Source organism: Cricetulus griseus, chromosome 3 (assembly GCF_003668045.3).
Source record: "Cricetulus griseus strain 17A/GY chromosome 3, alternate assembly CriGri-PICRH-1.0, whole genome shotgun sequence".
Classification (NCBI taxonomy): Eukaryota; Metazoa; Chordata; class Mammalia; order Rodentia; family Cricetidae; genus Cricetulus; species Cricetulus griseus.
In genome coordinates, this window is record NC_048596.1 from 69,655,293 (window position 1) to 69,676,254 (window position 20,962).

At 44.9% G+C, this 20,962-nt stretch overlaps 1 protein-coding gene across 1 annotated transcript in view; it reads right to left on the bottom strand.

The window, feature by feature from the left end:
• The window catches only part of LOC100766665 (putative DMBT1-like protein), a 124,742-nt gene that overhangs the window by 99,717 nt on the left and 4,063 nt on the right, over positions 1 to 20,962 (bottom strand). The window contains exons 2-5 of the mRNA XM_035441609.1: positions 15,966 to 16,064; positions 6,887 to 6,919; positions 3,086 to 3,115; positions 2,181 to 2,243 (exon numbers count right to left, since the gene is read on the bottom strand). Of these exons, the coding sequence (XP_035297500.1) occupies positions 2,181 to 2,243; positions 3,086 to 3,115; positions 6,887 to 6,919; positions 15,966 to 16,064 (225 nt within the window). The remainder of the gene's footprint in view (positions 1 to 2,180; positions 2,244 to 3,085; positions 3,116 to 6,886; positions 6,920 to 15,965; positions 16,065 to 20,962) is intronic.

The following is a 20,962-nucleotide window of genomic DNA, read 5'->3' on the forward strand; positions in this document are numbered from 1 at the left end:
ATGGGGCGTGGTCGGGGTATGGACGGGGTGTGATCAGGTTGGGACAGGGTGGGGATGGGGTGGGTATTGGGTGGAGACCAAGGCAGTCAGGTTGTTGCTGGTATCATGTCATGGGACTTGGGGACAGTATGAAATCTACTTGGGTATATGCCCAAAAGTGGTATTGCAGGGTCTCTTGAAGTAGGTTGATCCCTAATTTTCTGAGAAATCGCCATAATGATTTCCACAGTGGCTGTACAAGTTTGCACTCCCACCAGCAATGGAGGAGTGTTCCCCTTTCTCCAAACCCTGTCCAGCATAAGCTGTCATTGGTAGGCTTAAAATTTTTAACAGCCACAGGTAGAATTAATTTTTTGTAATCTTACATAATTTTAAATATCTAAAGTATTATAATTTAAATACGTAATTAATATACTCTTTTTATTGTGCTCTTTTTAAAAATTTTGTGTGTGTATGTGAATCTATATGTGTTTGTGTAATAGTGATGTGTGATGTGTGCACATATGTGTGTGTGATGTATGCTCGTGTGTGTAAAGAGGCTGGTGCCCTTCTATCTCACTCTCTGCCTTATTCTGTTGAGATCAGACCTCCCACTGTACTTGGAGCTAAATTATCAGCCAACAAGTGCCAGTAATCCTCTTGTCACTCTTCCCTTCCTCCGCCCCACAGCACTCAGTCCATATAGGCACATGTGACTATGCTTGGCTATTTATGTGGGTGCTGGGGATCTGAATTTGGGTCCTGAAAGTGCTCTTACCTGCTGAGCCAAACCCCCAGACCCTAAGTAAGTTTTCAGAAATCAACTTCATTGAGGTATAATTGGTGTTCTGTGTTTTCAGTGCATGCAGATTGATGAATTTGGAGCCAGAATACATCTGTGTAAGCATTGCTATAATTAAGGGAATGACTCTATCTCCCACCTCCAGGTTTCCCCGTGTCCCATGTAATGTGTGCAGTAAGAATGCTTAGCAAAAGCTGCCCCCTTCACAAAAGCGCAAGCACACAATACTGTGTTAGCATCCCGCAGCTCTCTAGAATTCTTTCATGTTGTACAGAAGCGTCATGTGTGCTAGACATCAGTGTCCCACTGCCCTAAGTCTTCAAAAGACCCTGATGTTTATTTTATTGATTGTTAAATAAATTATTGTTTGGCCAATGAGACAGCAAGTAGATGGGACTAGGAGTCAAAGAGGATTCTGGGAAATGTAGTAGAGAAGTGCTGATCCAGGCAGGAAGTGACATAGCAAGGAGACTCATTTAAGCTCCTGCTCCAGCGGCACAATGTGATCCACTGACCAGGAGGGACGCCAACAAGGCGTCCGATAAGATAAGTCTTATAAAATATATAGGTTTATGATAGTTAAGACTGAGCTAACAGATGAGAATCCTAGTCATTGGCCAAGCAGCTTTGAACCTAATACAAGTTTCTGTGTATTCATCTGGGCCTAACTCAGGCGGGCAGCTGGCATAAAGCTCACACGTGGAGATGGGGCTCAGGCGGCTTTGGCAGAAAGATTTATCGTAACAAGACCCAGTGTGTACTTGATGCACACAGCCTATCTTAGTCCCACTAACTGTGTTTTCCAGTACTCAGTGGCCACGCGAACCCCGCAGAAGGAAGGGCCTGCTTTTCATCAGCCTTGTCACACTATGAATTACACAAATCACATTTGAATTATTAAAGTGGCGGGTGCTGCAGATGATGAGACAGACAGCGTCAACTGTCACAATGATAAGTGAGGCTGGACTGGAATGGTGATTCCTGCTCCCAACAACTAGAAAGCTATGACTCACTGGTGTGGGGAAAATTAAATTTTCCTATTTCAGACTCTTCCTCGACATTAGCCAGGTGCCCTATTTTATTTTTTAAGTTCAAAGGGTGTGAAGGGACCCTTTGGTAATTTCGCTTTCTCTAGCACAGGTGTGTCCTTTCATCTTAAACTTTTCATTTGTGGCATGTGACGCCTTGTGTTCCAATGTTCCTTGACAGTAATTACAGACAGTCAAACGCAAAGCGAAGCTGGCCAGTGTTGAGTCCAGACTACCTCGGTCCCTTCCCCTCAAATCACATGATCTCAGAGGAAGCATTATTAACTTGAGGTCTCATAACCTCTGCTCACCAAGGTAGATAAGTTCATAAAACCACAGTAAATTCAGTGATGGTGGTGATGAGGTCCTACCTGATGCAGTGGAACTTGAGGCAAGTTTAGAAGATGGCTGAGCTGAGATGGCGGCAGGCAGAACTGGAATAAAAATATTTAACAGCAATTATTCATGGTGATTCAAGGGTAGCATGGCATTTGGGGCTCCCTGTGACTTCACTTGGTATAGTTTTGCCTCAACTCTGAAGGGCCCACCACATAAGTGACAGAGACTCTAACCTGCCACTTAGCCACTAATCCTCCAACCCCTCGGTTCAGTCAGTGTTCGCTATCCTGCCCCTGGCAGGCTTAAAGTCCAAATGCAGGTATTAGATGTCATTTGGTGACAGTTATATTCTCTCTAAGAATTGGTTTGGTGATACAGACCTTCCAGATCCCTTATTTGATTCTTATGACATTTACTCAAGTGTTTTATTACTGGAGTTTTTGTTAGTAGGTACTATACTACCTGTAGGCATCACACTGCCTGTAAGTGCTGTACTAGTATCTACAGTTGTCACTCTATCTGTAGGTGTCATGTTGTCTCTATGTTTGTACTAGTGTGTAGATATAGTAGTGTTGGGGGGCCTGTTGTTGTTACTGTTAATTGTCAACTTAACAGAACCTGGAATCACACAGTCCCTCAATTTTGGTAAATGACATGTTTTAAATGTGTTTTGGAGGAAGACTCATTTGTTCACATATGAACAACTGATTATGAAACATATAATCAAAACATTTTCTAATATTTTCTAAAAATAAAAGTACTATAAGCTCTATTTTAGGCACACAAATTCAATATCCAGGGCAGGTTAAGATGCATCTCTCGAGCACAACAGAATGCCTACTTGTTCATCTTCTTTCCTGGGTTTACATGGGTAAATATGAATGCCCAGGGAAAACAGCAACAACAATGATGGTGATGATAATGATAAATCACTCACCTGATAATATGGTTTCGGGATTTCCATCACCTAGTGGTACAAATAAATCAAGATATTTCTTATTCATTTCAATTGAGTAACTTTTACTTGGCATATTTATTAATCTAATGTGATAGGTCTGAAATACAAAATAGGAAATCAATTCCTGATGAAATACAGGCTCTCGGGATTAACAGTTTCCAAGAAATATTTTCTGAGTAGATTGCTTTGAAGATTTTTCTAGGTAAAGCCTTTACACAGAATGGCTCTTTGGAATAACTGAGAGTATGCCGGTTACCACAGGAACTCAGGGCCATTTGTCTGTCCTAGGCAGTTGTTCACAGCTAGGCACAAAGCAAGAAGATGGTGACATGTCCAAAACAGAGATATAGTCTCAGCTCATGCTTCTCTCAGTGCTGAGTGGACCCTAAGTGGCCAACTTCATTAATCTTTTCTATACAAGATTAATCATTCTGTAGAATGTCATTAAATTATATCATATATTATAACATAATGTAGTATGATAATTTAAGCATAGAAGATGATATATAATGTATCATAATTATTGTCTATGTCAGATTACTATATGCTAATGTTGACTTATGATGTGGTTATATCCTGAAAAAGACCATAAGTCAAAATAACTTGGGTTAAAATATCCTAAGTGAAAAGCCTTGTGTGGTGGTGTGGGCTTGTCATCCAGCTCTGGGAAGCAGAGACAGGCAGGCCTCTGAGGTTTGCTGGCCAGCTAGCTTAACCTGCTAGAGGGACTCCAAACCAATAAGAGACCCTGGCAAAGGACACCGAGGGTTGCCCTCTATATGAATGTGCATATGTACCCAAACACACATGTACACACACACATACATACGCACACATGTGTGAGTGCCATACGTGAGAGCATGCATATACCTCCACAAAATATGGCAAATACATTTAATACAAATAATCTACCAAACATCCAACTTTAGCAACACAGCACCCAGTAGGTACTGGTTGTTTCCTAAGATGTCTGGTTGTTGTGATTCACTGCGGCTGCCCAGTATAAGGAAAAATGATTTTATCTCATGTTACTGTCCCAAGAAAAGATAAAACTCAAAACACAAAGCACCAAAGTATGGTTTCTGTTTAATGCATATTGCTTTCTTACAATCATGACGTCAAGAAGTCATGTCAAGGCAACATACACACACACACACACACACACACACACAGAGAGAGAGAGAGAGAGAGAGAGAGAGAGAGAGAGAGAGAGAGAGAGATATCAGTGATGTATAGATATATAGATATATAGCAAAACTAGAAATACAAGGGTAGTGACCACATGGGTGGTAGGGAAATAAATGGAAAAACTACAAAACAACCAACTGACACTTAGATAATTGCTGGAATTGATTTTTTTTAAAACCCTGAGCCTCCTAGAGTTAGAAGGGTGATGAGAATCCTACATAGTGGAATGCTCTGTTCTTGGCAGATGTAGTTTGCTAGAGGAAGTTGCCCTGGTTGTTCATTGATTAATGACTCTCATTAGAATGCTATGCATATGACTATCTTTCATCCCAGTATCTATTTAGAAGCTGTTACTGACCAGACTGCTCTTGGTTCTTGGATAAAGATAGACAGCCCTCTGTCACTAACTCCCCACCCTGGGGAGAGAGGGGAAGGAGAACAGAGGATGAGTAAGGGATTAAAACAAAATGACAAAGACCCTCTCAGATGGGAGGAGAACAGATGGATCACATAGAATGTGACTGAGACAAAGGCTGTTGGCATCGTGCATTCAAAGCAGTTCTCTCTGTGGGAGTGTGGTGTTTTATCTGAGACCTGATAAGGAGAATTTGGGACTGAAAGAAGTCCTGGGACAGGTCCTAACTGGAGATGACCTTGTCTATTTCAAGGGCTGGACAAAGGGTAGATGAGGAGTTTCCATAGTGGTCAGAGCCATGGGAGCCTTTGAGTGGCACATACTGTTACGTTTCTGTTGCAGCGATTGGTAGTGAAACATGAACTAGGAATCAACTAACCCACGAGGAGCTTTATTGAAAAAGGAAAGAGGCAGGGTCATATGGGGTTGGATTGGCAGCCAACCCAAGAGAAGGAGAAGAAGGAAAGGTAGGGGTAGGTGAAACTTTTAAAGGGAAAATCGAGCATGTGCACTGAGTTACCCATGCGCAGAGTCATCGCTCGTTACGAGTGATGTGGCGATGAGGTAGCACATCATTTCTGTGCCCCGCCCATCATCGGGGGTGGGGGCAGGGTCAGCCTGGTATTGGTCCTAACATATACTTTAATCTAATCCCAGCACCTGGAGGATCATGAGTTTAGCTTTCACTCTCATTTACAGGCCAGCCTGACTGTATACATAGTTTACAAAGATACACATGTGGGGTGGGGTGAGGGAGGGAGGGAGGGAGGGATGGAGGGAGAGAGAGAGAGAGAGAGAGAGAGAGAGAGAGAGAGAGAGAGAACATCAATGAAACAACCTTTGGGACGTTTTGAGCACAGAGGCCATTATGGGCTTTATGGGGGGAGGGTAACAGAGGACCAGACTCTGGAAGATGGCATTCTTGGGGCTGGGAGATGCTAAAGAGTTTGGCATATATTTTGAAAGTAGATACAAAATCTTCTAGTCTATTGGTTATGTAGAGTGAAGAAGGAGAAACAAGGAATGTCTTCTGCTTAGAGACACTAACTGAGCAAGAAGAATGAGGTTGCCCATAGAATCAGCTGTCTACCATAGCCAAACTAAGCATGATACCACCCAACTGGCTAGCACAATTCTCCTGGCTAGCTGGTGACATGGTTCAGGGCAATTTGATTAATTTTCTGACTCTGTTTTATCATCAATAAAATGGAAATTTAAAAAGTACCTAACTCATAGGTTTCTTATGAAAATCAAGTAAGTGTTTAGAATTAAACAGAAAGTGTTTAGAATTAAACCATTTAGTACTAATGTCAGGAACCTATGGCTCCATCCTACCTCTCAGCAAGTGGCTACGCCCCAACCCTACTGTGTGTGTGTGTGTGTGTGTGTGTGTGTGTGTGTGTGTGTGTGTTTGATATTAACGACACTGACTTCATCCATCATCCACCACTCTTCACCTTTTTGTCTTTGAGACAGGGTCTCTCTCTGAACCTGGAGCTCATCAGTTCAGCTAGGCTGACTCTGGCCAATGAGCTCTAGAGATCTGTGTGTCTCTGCCCTCTCAGCACTGGGGTTCCATGAACCCACCACCAAGCCCAGCGTTCATGTGGGTACTAGGTCTTCGTGCTTGTGCAGGAGGAGTTTTTACCAACAGAACTGTCACCCAGATACAGAACCTGATTTTGCAAGAGACATTTTATGTGGAAACAGACAGACCCATGGTTTCATGATTGCCTGGGGCTGGTTTCATGTTGTCCCAAGCTGTTCAGTCAATACCATGACATCATTTGGCCTGTGAGACTTCAATGTTCCCAGAAGGGTACTGGCTTCTGAGCTAAAGACTCAAATAAGTATCGAGTCTGTGGGTAAAGCTCCCACCCAGAACTGTCACACACTTCAGTGGTGTTGGTACGGGTCACTATTCCAAGTCCGTGACCTTCAACAGAGACATCTTACTGTGAGGTAGGTGTTTTGTCTCCTCTTTCAGAAGGACATAGTGGCCTGTTATGATCACTGACACTGATGAAGTGGCAGAAATGGAACCTAACCTTCCTCTGCCAGACTCCCGAGAGAGGGGTGACTAAGTATGGAATGTACAAATTTGGCTCAGTAAGTGTTAAGAAGTCAGGATCAAATGAGGACAATGAGAAGAGCTTGGGCGTGAAAACACCTCCTACCTTGGGACCTCGCCACCAGCTCCTGGTCATTCCCTGGAGGGAGAGGGGTTGAGAATTAAGTGGTGGAGCTAATGGTAGTTAGGTCAGATTCCTTCCCCAGCTATTTGCTTCACACGGTTCAGAAGAACATTCAGTAAAAGATTCTATGAACTATCCAAAGAATTTACCCAACCTTCTTAATAGTAGGAGGGGAACGAATTTTGCTTTAAGAGCAATTCCCTTGGGGAAAATTAAGATGGAAATATTACAAAATAAGTCAAACTTGAATAATTGAAGCAAAAATGAGCAATTATTTAGCAAGAGTAAAGTGAGGCAAAAGTATTTTCTACTTAACATCAAAATACCTTAAAGTTTATTTTTAAATTTTGTTTATTTTAAAAATATGTATTTATTTTTATTTTATGTGTATGAGTAATTTGCCTGCATGTATGTATGTGCACTGCATGAATGCCTGGTGCCCACAAGAGGTCAGAAGAGGGTGCAGGATCCTCTGGAATTGGATGGTTGTAAACGGTCACGTGGGTGCTGGGAACAGAATCCAAGTCCTCTGCAAAGGCAGAAAGTGCTTTTAACAACTGAACTGTCTTTCCAGTTCTTATATTTTGTTTTTAATTGAGTGTGTGTGTGTGTGTGTGTGTGTGTGTGTGTGTGTGTGTGTGTGTGTGTGTGTATTAGTATATGCATGTGGGTGCAGTGCCCATGGAGGCCCTGGACCTGGAGTTATAGACCTTTGAGAGCCTCCCAACATGGGTGCTAGGAACTAAACTTGGATCTCTGAAAGAGCAGTACATATTCTTAACTGCTGAGACACCTCTACAGCCCTGAGTAATATTTTTTAAGAAAAAAAAACAGATTAAATTAATTTCTAATATCTGACACCTGTGTCTTCAGCATTTTTATTCAAGTATTCTCATGTCCTCATACAGTGAGGTTATACTGTGGATAGCAGTTTTTAACATCTAGAGAACACATATCACATTCATTTAAAATGATACTTGATTTGTAAATCTGTTTCTCTTTTCAATGTCTGAATTGTTTGGCTATAGAATTTATAAATACTACTCTTTTTCATTCATCGCCTTGTCTCCCTCCTTTTTTTATTAATTTATTTTTCCAATTATTCCAATCCCAGTTCCCCCTCCCTCCCCTCCTCCCATTCCCCCCACTCCCTGCTTCCCATCTGCTTCTGGGAGAGGTTGAGGCCTCCTCTAGGAAGTCTATTAAGTCTGTCCTGGGTAATAGCTTAATGGGCCAGGAATACAGCCATTGTGACAACTGGAATACAACCAATGGATGGCCATTTCCACTTAATCCTATAACATTAAACCTGTGTGCCCTCCCATTTGATGTACAAATGTATCTTGGCATTGACAATGTGCTGAAAATTAGTTCTGTGATTGGTGGAAATCTAGAGTTATGTTTGTATTCTTAGACCAGTGCAAAGGGACATATGAGAAGACATTTTGGCTGTTACAACATTAAGGGTACTACAGTTGTTGGTGAGTAGAGACCAGACATGCAAAAAAATAGCCCAAAGCACAGGACAGCCCACCCACAACCAAGACTGACCCCAAATGTCCACAATCTGGGAGGAGGAGCCCAGCACTACACTAGTCTCAATACTCTACTTTCTCAAAGTTTTGTGATCACCAATACTTGCCATGAACTTCAAATCAACAGGACAAACTAAAGCTATTCCAGGTCATAATATTATTTGCATACATGTGTACAGGTGCACATGTGTTGGAGGCAGAGGTCAGTCTCCACACATGTTGTTTTTTAGACCAGAGTCTTGTCAGTGAGCATATGCCACTGCTCCTGGTGTTTTTTACATGGCGTCTTGGGATCAAGCACAGGTCCTCATGGTTACATGGAAGTCTCTTTATCAACTGAGCTGTCTCACCAGCTCTCTTTCTATGTTTTTTTTTTTTTTTTGAGACAAGATCTCCCCTGTGTGAACCAAGCTAGCCTGGAACTCACTATGTAATGTGGGTTGACCTTGAGCTTCCCGATATCCTGCTACCTTAGCTGCCACAGTGCTATTCTTGGTTTGGACTGTATTTTTTTTAAGTAATTTGCTAATTATTTTATGTGCACTGGTATGAAGGTGTCAGATCCTCTGGAGCTAGAGTTACAGACAGTTGTGAGCTGGGAATTGAACCCAGGTCCTCTGGAAGAGCAGCCAGTGCTCTTAACCACTGAGCCATCTCTTCAGCCCCTGGACTGTGAGTATTAATGGGAAATTTTTATCTTCATTCATCACAATGCCCTTGAAGGAGTCACCTCACTGGTGGATCAGGCTTTCTCTTTATGAGGTGTCTTAGAATCCTTACAATGGAACTGTTCATGTCTTTCACTATGTTTTCTGTGTAAAATCCATTTCAACTTCTAGTGTCTAAAAATCCTGAGCTCAACTCCTGAGCACTTAAGTTACCCATGTCTCTTTATGCATGGTCTACCCAAGCAGCAGGGTCAATTTGTGATTGCAGATGTGGATACAAAGGCTCCAAAGGGATTGGTGTAGATGCAGTCTTGATAAGAATATATGCACTGTTGGAGGGAGAGGTGGCTCCTACCTTCACAGATAACACTGGCGTCTTCTCCAGGACCACAGTTATGTAAGTACCAGCCAGCATGAGGACACAGACCCAAAAAACTCTCTGTCCCAGCACAGTCCATCTCATCCAGCAGAAACTCGCCTGGGCCATCTCCAAATCGTGCCTGGACTGGGGCTTCAAGGGCACGCCCACAGTTCAGTTGTCGACACACCACGGTGGCTTCGTGCAAGTCCCATTGGTCATCGCAAACTCTGCCCCACTGGCCGTGATAGAAAACTTCTACTCGCCCCGAGCATCGTCCTGACCCGTTTGTGAGCTGCAACTGTGGCCAGTCTTAAAGGCACAAAAGCGCTGCTGGAAGGAAGCTACTCCACTTGGATCAACTTGCCTAACCACACACCAAGCACTCATACAACAACACATTCAAGCAGATAGCACGGGGATCCTATCATTGATGGGCTGATCCTTATCCTCCTTGTCACAAAGATCAGAATCTAGCGGCAAAGATGAATTCTGCCCCATCCTGGCTGAGCTGGGATTCACAGGAAGAGCTGTGAGAAGTCTGGCACATTTAAACCTTAAGGTGGGTCCCACTGGCAGTAACTACCACCTTTCTAAAGTGAGTCGTTTTAATGTACAATTAAATGGAGATCAGCAAGCATGCCGAGTGCCAAGAAGCAAAGGTGGCAATGGTGGGTAACAGATAGTAGGTATGCAGATGTCTTTTCTATGTGACAATGGTCTCAGGCTTGGAGAGGAGTAGGAAGGAGTTACTTGGATCAAGAACACCTAGGAAGAGGGTAGAGCTTTCTTCAACACAGTAAGAAAAACAAATCAATCTAACAAAGTCCGTAGAGTGTTGTGAATGGGGTGTGTCCACATGGATTCTCTGGTGACGTCATTCTATTCCGTAAGATGTGTAGGGCTAAAGATCTACCCACCAGTTAGAAATACCTGCCAAATCACATCACACAGAGAGCTAGGAAAGCTCGACTCACCACCAGGAAACGGTGTTAAGATGCCAGCATCTAAGAGCAAAGAGAAATAAACAGGAGTCATTACTGTGAAAAGAGTGCACCCGAGTGCACTCATGGAGTAGACACTGCATGCTGGAAGAGGGAGTGTATTCATTAGGATCTGGCCAGTGAAAATTGATGATGAATTCAGGCAGCTCAGAGTCATTTACAAACTGGACTGTATGAACAAATACATCAACTTTCAGAAGGCAGCAAGATCCGAGGCTTATAAAAGAGCACTCCTGTGGTAGTCACAAAAGAGGCCATCAAGAGACATGGATAAGCCAAGGGTTTCCTCTTTCCTCCCTTAGCACGTGATGGAGGAACTGAAGGCCCATGTTGTCCTGGGACTCTGCTCTCTGTCTTCATATGTCTGAAGTTAGGACCCTCCTTAGATCTATTGCACCTTTGAATTATAATTTGCCAACCCAGATCCATTATCTCCTCTGGAATTCTCTGGAATACGTTTGGGCAACAGGCACAGAGAAGTTTGGAGATGAAATACTACCTGCTTGGTTAATGCCAAGGAAGTCACCTTCTTATCTTTCTTTCTTTTAATGGGTCCTTATAATTAAAGCCATGTTTGTCTTCTGCCCTCCCCTGCCTCCCACATGGGTTACAGTGGCAAATGCCACCAGGTGACTAGGGGAGCTTTCGGGTACTCTTTAAAGATGTGCTAAGCTCAGTCTTTGCTCTTACCAAAATCTCTCGAAGTTTCATTTTCTGTGAGAATGCGTTCAGATTCTATGAGGAAGAAAAGAAGGTAGAATGCAAGGTGAGTCTACAGGGGAGGATAAAATCTGCAGTGTTCTGCTTCGCTGTTGCCCTGGTACCCTGTCCCCAGTGGAAAGCATGGCCTAGAATTGGTTAAACGGGGCTAGTTCAGAAAGGCCAATGCTATCTAGGAAGGAGAGTTCATTTGCCTTTGTTCAGTATTTGTGAGGATGTCAGTGTGAATTGTACAGAGAGTTTACCCAGGTCATTCAATGAGGGGTGGTTTGCCAAGCTTCTCAGCTTGGGATAGCTGGATGGCCACAGGCTATATAGGCACATTCTCTTAAGGGATTTATGCTACCAGGTTTTGAATGTTTCAAATGTTGCTCAAATTTAAATAAATGCAACTTTGGTATCATTTAGACTTTGAAACTAAATGGGATTTCAGAGTGTCTGCTGAGGGCAGGCAACCCAGGGTTGTGCTATTTGAGGAAGCAACTGATTCGCTCATCAGTGCTTGTTCTCTCACTAATAAGTCAGCTACTCATTTTCCCAATTAGCATCCTTTGTCTTTCTGTCTGAGTCAGGAAAGGTGGTCACTTGAGGAGTTGGAATGGGGGGTCTGATGATCAAGGCTTTGCTTTAGATAAACCAGGACAGCTCAGCAGGGGGGACTCCCTGTACCTGGGGATCGTGTCAAGAATATGTGCCTGTTCTGGGGGGCTAAGCAGCTGCTATGGATGAGACTACTAGCATAGCAACAGTGACAACTGAATACTTACACATTTTGCTAAGGTTCAGGGCATCTCTTCCAAAGTGTACACATATTTGGTGGGGAAATGGGGCATTAGGTATGGCTGCCTTGGGTCCAAATGCATGCTGGGTGACTTGGTCAAGAAAGCATTCGTCTTGACCTTGACTTAATTTTGTCCTTTAATTTGGGCTTCTTTATTTTCAAAACAAGAACAATAAAACAATCCCACCTGAGTGATAAGGATGGGGCGGGAAATGGATGCAAAGTGCTTACAGAACTGCAAAGTGCCCCATGAGCAGATAGGATTTATGCTTGAAGGCAGTCTCTTAGGCAAAACCAGAGATTTATTACTTAAGACAATGTACATGCTATGATTCAAACTCTAATTCAATAAATCCACCAAAATAGCATATTTATAAAAAATTACAGGAGAGATTTAATCAACTTCAATCAGCAGAAAAGAAAAACAGATGGTGCTGGAGAGATGGCTCAGAGGTTACGAGCACTGGCTGCTCTTCCAGAGGTCCTGAGTTCAATACCCAGCAACCACATGGTGGCTCACAGCCATCTATAATAATGAGATCTGGTGCCCTCTTTTGGCACACAGGCATACATGCAGGCAGAACATTATACATAACAAATAAATCTTAAAAGAAAGAGAAGAAAATCAGATGAAATTATTGGGAAGTGCTCAGCCCAGGATGCCACTTGGATAAGGAGTTGTAGACTATTTCCTATCACTATGAAAGTAACTATTAATCAACTGTCAATGCAATATTAATTTATAACTGGTTACTGATGTCAGTGTCTCCACCAGCACAGGCTTGATTCTAAAGCTTCTGCACTATTGTCTTCTGGTACTGGAACATTCTTTGCAGCAGAGGGCCATCCTGTGCACTGTATGAGGTACAACAGCATCCCTGGATGCTACCACATACACCAGGGGCATCCCAAGTGTGACAATCAAAACATCCAAAAATGCTTCCTAGCGGACAAAATCAACTCCAGCTGAGAACAGCCACAGAAAGATACACTTGAGAAGGGCTTTTAAATCCCCCAAAGCAAGGTTCATACTTACTCTAATTTGCTAACTAGACTGCTCTCAGCCCTTCCCTCTCAGGGTACCTGGTCCAAGAATGCACAGCTTCAGAGAGCAGCAAAATCCTCCTTCTGCCCACTCGGGCTGCTCAGAACACCCAGATGAGGCCAGTGTGTATTCTGTCCCATAGTGGCAGGGCTGAGGGCTCACAGGAAGTGCTTTCAGAAGTGGGTGGCTCAGTTCAACCTTAAAGCAGGCCTCAGAGTAAGGATAATCAGCCGAGCTTTCTCCTGCAGGCTGCAGAGTCACCTTAGGAAAGGCAGTTTCATGGCCCAGGACTTCTCTATACTCCCTGCAGTGGGGGAGACCCCAGCCAGGGCAGGGCTCATGATCATCTGCAGTCACCAAGAATGAGACATGCTGCTTTCTGGTGGCAGGGGGCACATGCAAGGAGGCCATTAGTCCATCCCGTGGAGCCAGAGTCATTTTGGTCACTGCTAGACCGCCCAAGCCTTCCACAGAAAATGCTTGTTAGGAGAGTACTTAGCTCTTAGCCAGTGAATAAAAACTTAGGTCCTGCTTCCTAGAAGGTTGAACCTTGAAATTGGAGCAGAGGAGACTGGGGAAAGGGTCTCTGGTCTACCAGTTAGCAGGTGGAGAGCAAGGAGGGAACCGTTCTTCTATCTTCTACCCAACTGTACACCTTGCTCTATCATCCACAGCTAGCTCACCAGGCCCAGAACTACTCTGTCTCTAGGAGCTTGATTCCCCCCAAAGCAGAATTTCAGGCAGCCCATACATGGCAGGGCACTGGGTCGAAATGATTACCATCACAATGATCGCTCCCATTTAATTCGAAAAGAGCTGAAAGCTATGCAATGCCACACCAAGCACAGAGAGGACCAGTAGAGGGTTACCCAAGGGTACCTCCCCACAATCCCACAGGGCCCACAATTAGAAGGGGCCCACCCTATGGAACTCTGCTGTCTCTGTCTAGACATTTCTCATAGCTCTCACCCTAGTATCCACAAATCACATAACCTTGCAGCTGGCCTGAGTGTTTTCATTTCCAATCTGTCACTCTGGTGCTATTGTTGGCCACCTAAATGGATGCAGGAGTTCTGGGGTAGAATAAGAGATTCACAGCCAGCTGCTCCCCAAACCCCATGAAGGAGAGGCTTCACACAAGTGTCATTCTGGAAGGTTCCTGGGACCATGCACAGGCACCCACAGGACAATATGCTACAACAGTTTCCTTTGGGTCGGGGAGAAAGGAGAATGATTGGATAAAGTGAGAAATCAACTCTTGGAAAAGACGGAAAGTGATTTACCGGAGCAGACGACACCAATGTCTTCCTCGTGCCCACAGTTGTGGATGAACCAGCCAGCGTGAGAACACTGCCCCAGGGAGACCTCCGTCCCAGAGCACTGCACATCATCCAGAAGAATGGGGCCAGAGCCCTGGCCAAAGTGGGCCTCTCCCAGGCTGGACACGGCAGCCCCGCAGCCCAGCTGCTGGCACACGACCTGCGCTTCCTTCTCGTCCCACAGATCGTCACATACTGTGCCCCACACGCCTTCAAAATACACCTCCACTCGGCCAGAACACCTGTTAGAGCCTTCCACGAGCTGCGCAGGAAGCCAGTCTTTGGGAGAAAGGTAGTCCCCACCCCAGCCTGAGTGCTGGTGAGTAGAGTCAACCTCCCCTCCAACTTCCCAGGAGTACCACCTTTGTTCCCAGCACACGGTTAACCCCCAGACACAGACATCTTTGTAAGGCTCCCAGGTACCATGTAGGCTACTATTGTCCCCAGGGAGGAAAAGATGACAGTAGCAACGGTCTTCTGGTATCAGAACACTAACTAATGAGGACCACAGTGTGACCTCACAGATCTCCCTAGATCCTCATCTGGGATAGATTTATTTTTGTTCTTTTGTTCTTTTCAGTCCCCCTTTCATTCTGTGCCTCAGCCACTACCTACTCCAGCAAGAAAATCTTCAATCTAAGAAGATAGAAACTGGCCAACTCTGCCGCTTGATAGTTCGGTCTAAGAACTTGGATTCTTGAGTCATTCCCACTGTGCTCTGTGGTGTTGGATCAGGGGTGTCGGGCAAAGACAAATGCTTGGAGAGTGCATTCCGTTATGCAGGGACAGGGCAGGGCTGCCCTCCACTGTCACTTGGCACTCACATTTTTACCTGCCAGAACTTTGCTGAGCAGCAGCCTACTGGCTGTCCCAGTGTTCTTAGGGGCTGCAAGCTTTGCAAAGACACTGGATAGAGAACCACCAAAGGTAAGGCTTGGCTTGGCCAGTCACTAGCTATGCAATGAGTATATGTGGGCCACTTAGCTTCTCTTTTCTTCGTCTGCCAAAGAAAGCAGTGCATACATACCTTAAAGGGGGATCGTGGGGCAGATACAGGTGTAGTGCCTGGCACACGGGGAGTACTTAGGAGCCATTTTTATTATCTTTCCATTCTATAAACCAGCAATTAGATAAGTGAGGACTGTTCTACATTTCCAAAACTGTTGAGGAAAAGTTGTGACAGGAAAGAGGGGAAGCATGCTCTCCTCCAATCTTTCCTCTTTCCAGTCACCACAGATCAGGACTTCAAAGTGTGGCCCTCAGACAGGCCCTGTTCCCATCTCTGAGAAATCTTGTTAAATATGAAGGTTGGGGTACAGCCTGTCTGGGGGTAAGGCCCAAGATTTTGCATGTTCTCAACAAGTCCTTGAGTGATTCCCATGTACTCCAACATTTACAGACATTCTTTGTCACTAATGGGTAAAAACCATAAAGGCAGAGAAGGCTCTGGCAGTCTCTGTCTTGCTAAGCACAGAGAACCCTGGGGTATTTTTATGTCTGGGGATGAGTGACTCATCCTACTGAGTGTGGGCTGTCCATACCCAGGGCTTTGGTGTCCTTCCACCTCAAGGTACCCTTACTCACTTGGCCCTCCTTCTGCAGGCCACAGGCATTGTCTGGCTAGGACTCACCTTCCTGCTGTTCCTCAGACATGCCTTGAACGGGGCTTCTCTTAGGCCTTCCCTTCCCCAGCTTTGCTCCAGATCCTCTGATGTCCCTCCTGTAGCAAGCTGAGATATATCCGCCACGTTAGAGGCCTGCAGGGACCCTGAACACAGCCAACCCAGGCCCCATGGAAACCTCCTGGGTCTTGCCCAAATCCACCACTCCTCCGGAACAGCAGAGCCTGGGAATCTGAATTTGCAGCTGCCCAGATCAGGGATGCCACCAGGAAAGGACCTGGTGCTCTGGAATCCATCTTCCTTAAGCTCCTGCCTTGGGGCATACTTGGCCTTAAAATTCCTCTTTTCTGTCAGTTCTGTGTTAATTTCAGTTGACAGTTTGTCAGCCAGTATACTTCGTTATGCTTCTCTGTAGTTAATGTTGGATTTTCATGACAGCTTTCATATAAATTCTACTATGCTCTTAGTTAACTTGCTGTTTCTAACACTTCTTGGACTGGCTTTTTACAACAACTTGTCCTTCTTAAATTTTTTTCTATTCTTATTTTCATTACCTTTCCTCATTTTATTTTCCTTACCATTTCCTCATTTGAAAAAATCCTTAAGATTGTTCTTCTTAATTTTACATTGTTTTTTAATTTATTTCTTCCTTCCTTTCTTTCTTTTTTTGTAAGACTATGTCACTCTACATAGACATGACTGGCCTTATACTGACTGGACTGACCTTAAATTCACAAAATCTGCCTGCCTCGCCTCCCAAGCATTGGGATTAAAGGCCTGGCCCTGATTTTTGTCTTTTAAAGGTGTTGGTTAATAAAAAGGTATTTGGTTTCTACTCAGAATAAATATAGTAGAGTTGTTCTGTTTTAAACTGATTCTTGGCTCTTCCTAGCCAGGAGCAATAACTTTTCTCTAACTTCATTAATTGCAAGCCAGGACTGTCCCACAGCAGTGCCCTGGTGAGTCTACCTGTCATTCAGACCATATCTCTGCTTTTGCCATCCGGAGGTGACTCTCTGTTCAGTGAACCACAAAGAAACCAGGCCTATGGTACTGTTGGGTCAGGAGAGTTTTACAATAGCCTAATTGAGAACCTGCTGTGCTTTGACATTGGGTAACTCCCTGGAACACATCAAAGGTGACCCGGTCCTTTTGCCTTCTTCACAGATGAGCAACCACATGAAGCAGTGTACAGCCTGCTGAGCAGAGGTATGAGTTAGGCTGCCAGAGACTACAGAGCTCTCTAAGGTTCCTTGAAGTTCAGAGTTGGTACTGCTGGTCTTTCACAAGTGTTCCTGGTGTGTCCCTTTGAGTCTAAGCACTGCCCATTCCCTATTCTGAGTTGACTTGGAGAGCCACTGCCATCATTTGCATTCCTGTTAACAGATGAGAAAGCTAGGATACAGAGAAGCCTGTGAAGGGCATGCCCATGGTTGGTTCTGGAGGACATTCAGCCTCTGAAGCACCTGGTCTCCCGAGCATCTTCTTCATCTTGTCCACACTCCATGGCTTGGCTTCAGCTCCAATTCTCCTCCTCCCAGACCCCACATGACACTACATCAGGTCAGGCCTTCCACTTTTCATTTACCCAGTCGTCCCCACCTCTTTGAGACAATCTGGAACAGCCTCTAACTCCCCATCCTCCTGCCTCTGCCTCCTGAGAGGTGAAATTAGTACCATGCCTGGCACGAATTACTTTTCATTAATAATACTAAATCTTTGTGTATATTTTAGGCTTTAACTCTCTTTTGAGACAAGGTCTCACTATGGAACCATGGATGCCCCGCAACACTCCAGGTAGACAAGACAGGCATCAAACTCAGGGATCTGCCTGCCTCTGCCTCCTAACTTCTGGGATTGAAAGAATGAGTCACCAAACCCAGATTGAACATTCATCATCTCATTGGAAACTGTTTAGTGTGTGCTGGTTAGGGCCAGCAAGGTGACCTGGAACGTAGGTGGTCATTGGAAAGAAAAAAGGGAGGAAGGAAGGAAGGAAGGAAGGAAGGAAGGAAGGAAGGAAGGAAGGAAGGAAGGAAAGAAGGAAGGATATCTACTGCTATTATATAAACACATGGCCATTCAGAATAAGGTGTGTGTCTGTCTGTCTGTGTCTGTCTGTCTGCATCATCATTCTTTCAATCACTTCTCCTAATTTAATTCCTCTTCCACTCTAGTTCATGTCACCTTCCTACTCATTAAAAAAGCCACTCTAGTATCATTTTGATGACTGTACTAGGTCCGAATTATCTGCGAAAGGTCAAAGTTCTTAGCCAGAGTTTGAAAACCTCTGTAATTAGACCACAGCTTCCTTTCCAGCTCCTGTCTTATTGGCAAGTTGTTGTTCTCAAAAAGAAAACTCATCCTGTGCACCTCTAGCACTTCTCTTGAACTATTAGAATTCCCACACATGAACACAGATTCCTAGCCATTCAGAGAAGATCAACACTAAGTCATCGACTGTGATTCTAGATTCAAGAGGGCAAATTGCTTGAGCTAACATAAATTAATCCAATGGTGCTCTTTGCTACACACACTACAAACAAGAAAGCCAAGCACCAAGGTCCCAGGGATGCCAGACACACAGGCATCATTTGTTCCCTGAGATAATCAGTGAACCAGTGGCCCAGGGGACACGGAGGAGACACCCAGCAAGCTTCAAAACAAATTTACTCCCCAAACAAGGCGGTTTCAAATGCATTCATTCATGCCTGTAAAATGGGCCTTATGTTCCCTTCGCTCATTGCCAAACCTGGGATCCCAGACAGGATGAGTGAGACTGGGCAAGAGGACCACTTTGTCCCTAGTCATATTCTTCAAATACATTCCCTAAGGCTGTGAAGTGAGTGGATGGTCTGCTGTGCTGGAAATCTGAAGTGTGACCAGTGGAATATTGAGTAGAGCTGGAAGGAAAGTGGAGGTAGGTGGGAAGGATTTTTAGGGTTAAGCCAAAGGTTTTGAAATTCAAGATAGCAGAGGATAGAGGTGGGGAGGAGGGAATTTATTCCTAAATTGGTGGTGGCAGTGGGAGAATGGAAGGAAGCGTGTGAAAGAGCTGACCCAGGTGGCAGTAATGGGACTGGCTAACTAAGGAGGGAGAAGATGGATTCAGAATGCAACCACAGGGCTGGATTCTGTCTCTGGGGTGTAAGTCATGGGAAAATCTGGAGGCCTGGATGGGTTGTAGGATTAGAAATGATTGTTGATGGTCAAGAAGCAGAGTGAGCCACTGGGGGAAAGTGACTAGAGGGGCCAGTCTGAGATGAGGCAGGCCACAGGGCCAAGGGAGAGCAAGTGTCTGAGCTCACAGATTCAGTAACCGGACAGACGCCATCCACTCAGAAAATAAAGGCTAGCAACCACCTTTTCCTAAAAAAGACTGGTGCCAGGAAGGAGTTGCATAGATTAGGGCTAGGAGGTGAGGGGAGCAAGGATTTATGACCTCATAGCCAGAATCTGGCTGTGGGGGAAGGGTGACCTCCAAGGGTGTCCACAGCAGGGAGAATTAAACCAAAAGCCTTGTTTGCTTGTTCCTAGAGTCAGTGTCTCACTGAACAGCCAAGACTGGCCTTGGACTTACAGTCCTGCCTCCATGCTATAATACGTCATCACCACAAGGCTTAGCTTCAGTCTCTGCATGGGGAGAGGGGCCCCATTGCTGGGATCTGAACCTAGGATCATACATAGGCCAAGCATGTATTCTACCACTGAGCTATGCCTGCTCTTGAGCTTTCATATGGAAAACTGGCGGTCTCCCAATATTGGGTAAGACACACTGCAACCCTGTGCATCCCAGCCTGAAGCTGTCCCCACTCCTCTTCTACAGAGCTCCAGGGCAGCCAGCAGTGGGGACAATGGTGTCTTCCTATTTGACTTGGAGTGTTTGGGAAGTGTTAGTTGGAAGCATGAGTTATGGAGCCAGGGATGAGGGAAGATTTGAGGAGGACTAAGAAAAGAGATAACAGATACCCCAGGAAGGAGGAAAAGACTGAGAACAGCGGATGAGGACAAAACGGCAAGGTTCCTTTGGGCTGGGAGCATGGAGGAAAGTGTTTGAAGCAGGTTGGCCGTGTGTGGTGAGTGTGTGTGATGTGTATGTGTGGTTAAACACTGAACTGAACTCTGGAATCCAGTTGCAGAGAGGGAGGAGTGATGAGCAAAGGGGTCAAGACCAGGCTGGAGAAACCCACAGAAACAGCTGACCTGATCAAAGGGGAGCTCATGGACCCCAGACTGATAGCTAGGGAACCAGCATAGGACTGTTCCAGATGATCCCCTGAAAAAGGAAGTCAGTTTGGAGGTCTGGACAATCTATGGAGCCACTGGTAGTGGATCAGTATTTACCCCTAGTACACAAATGAACTTTGGGAGCCCTCTCCACATAGAGAGAGGGATACTCTCTCAGCCTAGACACACTGGGGAGGGCCTAGGCCCTGCTCCAAATGCTATGACAGACTTTGGAGATTCCCCCATGGAAGGCCTCACTCTCCCTATGGGAGCAGAAAGGGGTTGGAGATAGGGGGTTGGTGGGTGGCAGGGGAGGAAAGGGAGGGAGAGGAAACTGAGATTGACATGCAAAAGAAGCTTGTTTCTAATCTAAATAAAAATATTTAAAAAGAAAGTGTATGTGTGAGTGTGTGGATGTGAATGAATATGTGTGGGGATGTGTGAAAGAGTGTGAGGATGTGAGTGAATGTGTGTGTGTGTGTGTGTGTGTGTGTTCTGGATAGTCATGTCAACTTGACAAAGCTAGAATCATCTGAGAGAAGGGAACCTCAACTGAGAACTTAAATCTATAAGATTGGGCTGTATGCAAACTTGTAGGGCATTTTCTTTATTAGTGATTGATGGGGGAGGGTCCAGCCCATTGTGGGTGGTGCCCATTCATGGACTGATTGATGGTCCTAGGTTCTATAAGAAAGCAGGCTGAGCAAGCTAGTAAGCAGCACTCCTTCATGGCCTCTGCATCAGTTCCTACCTCCAGGTTCCTGCCCTGTTTGAGTTCT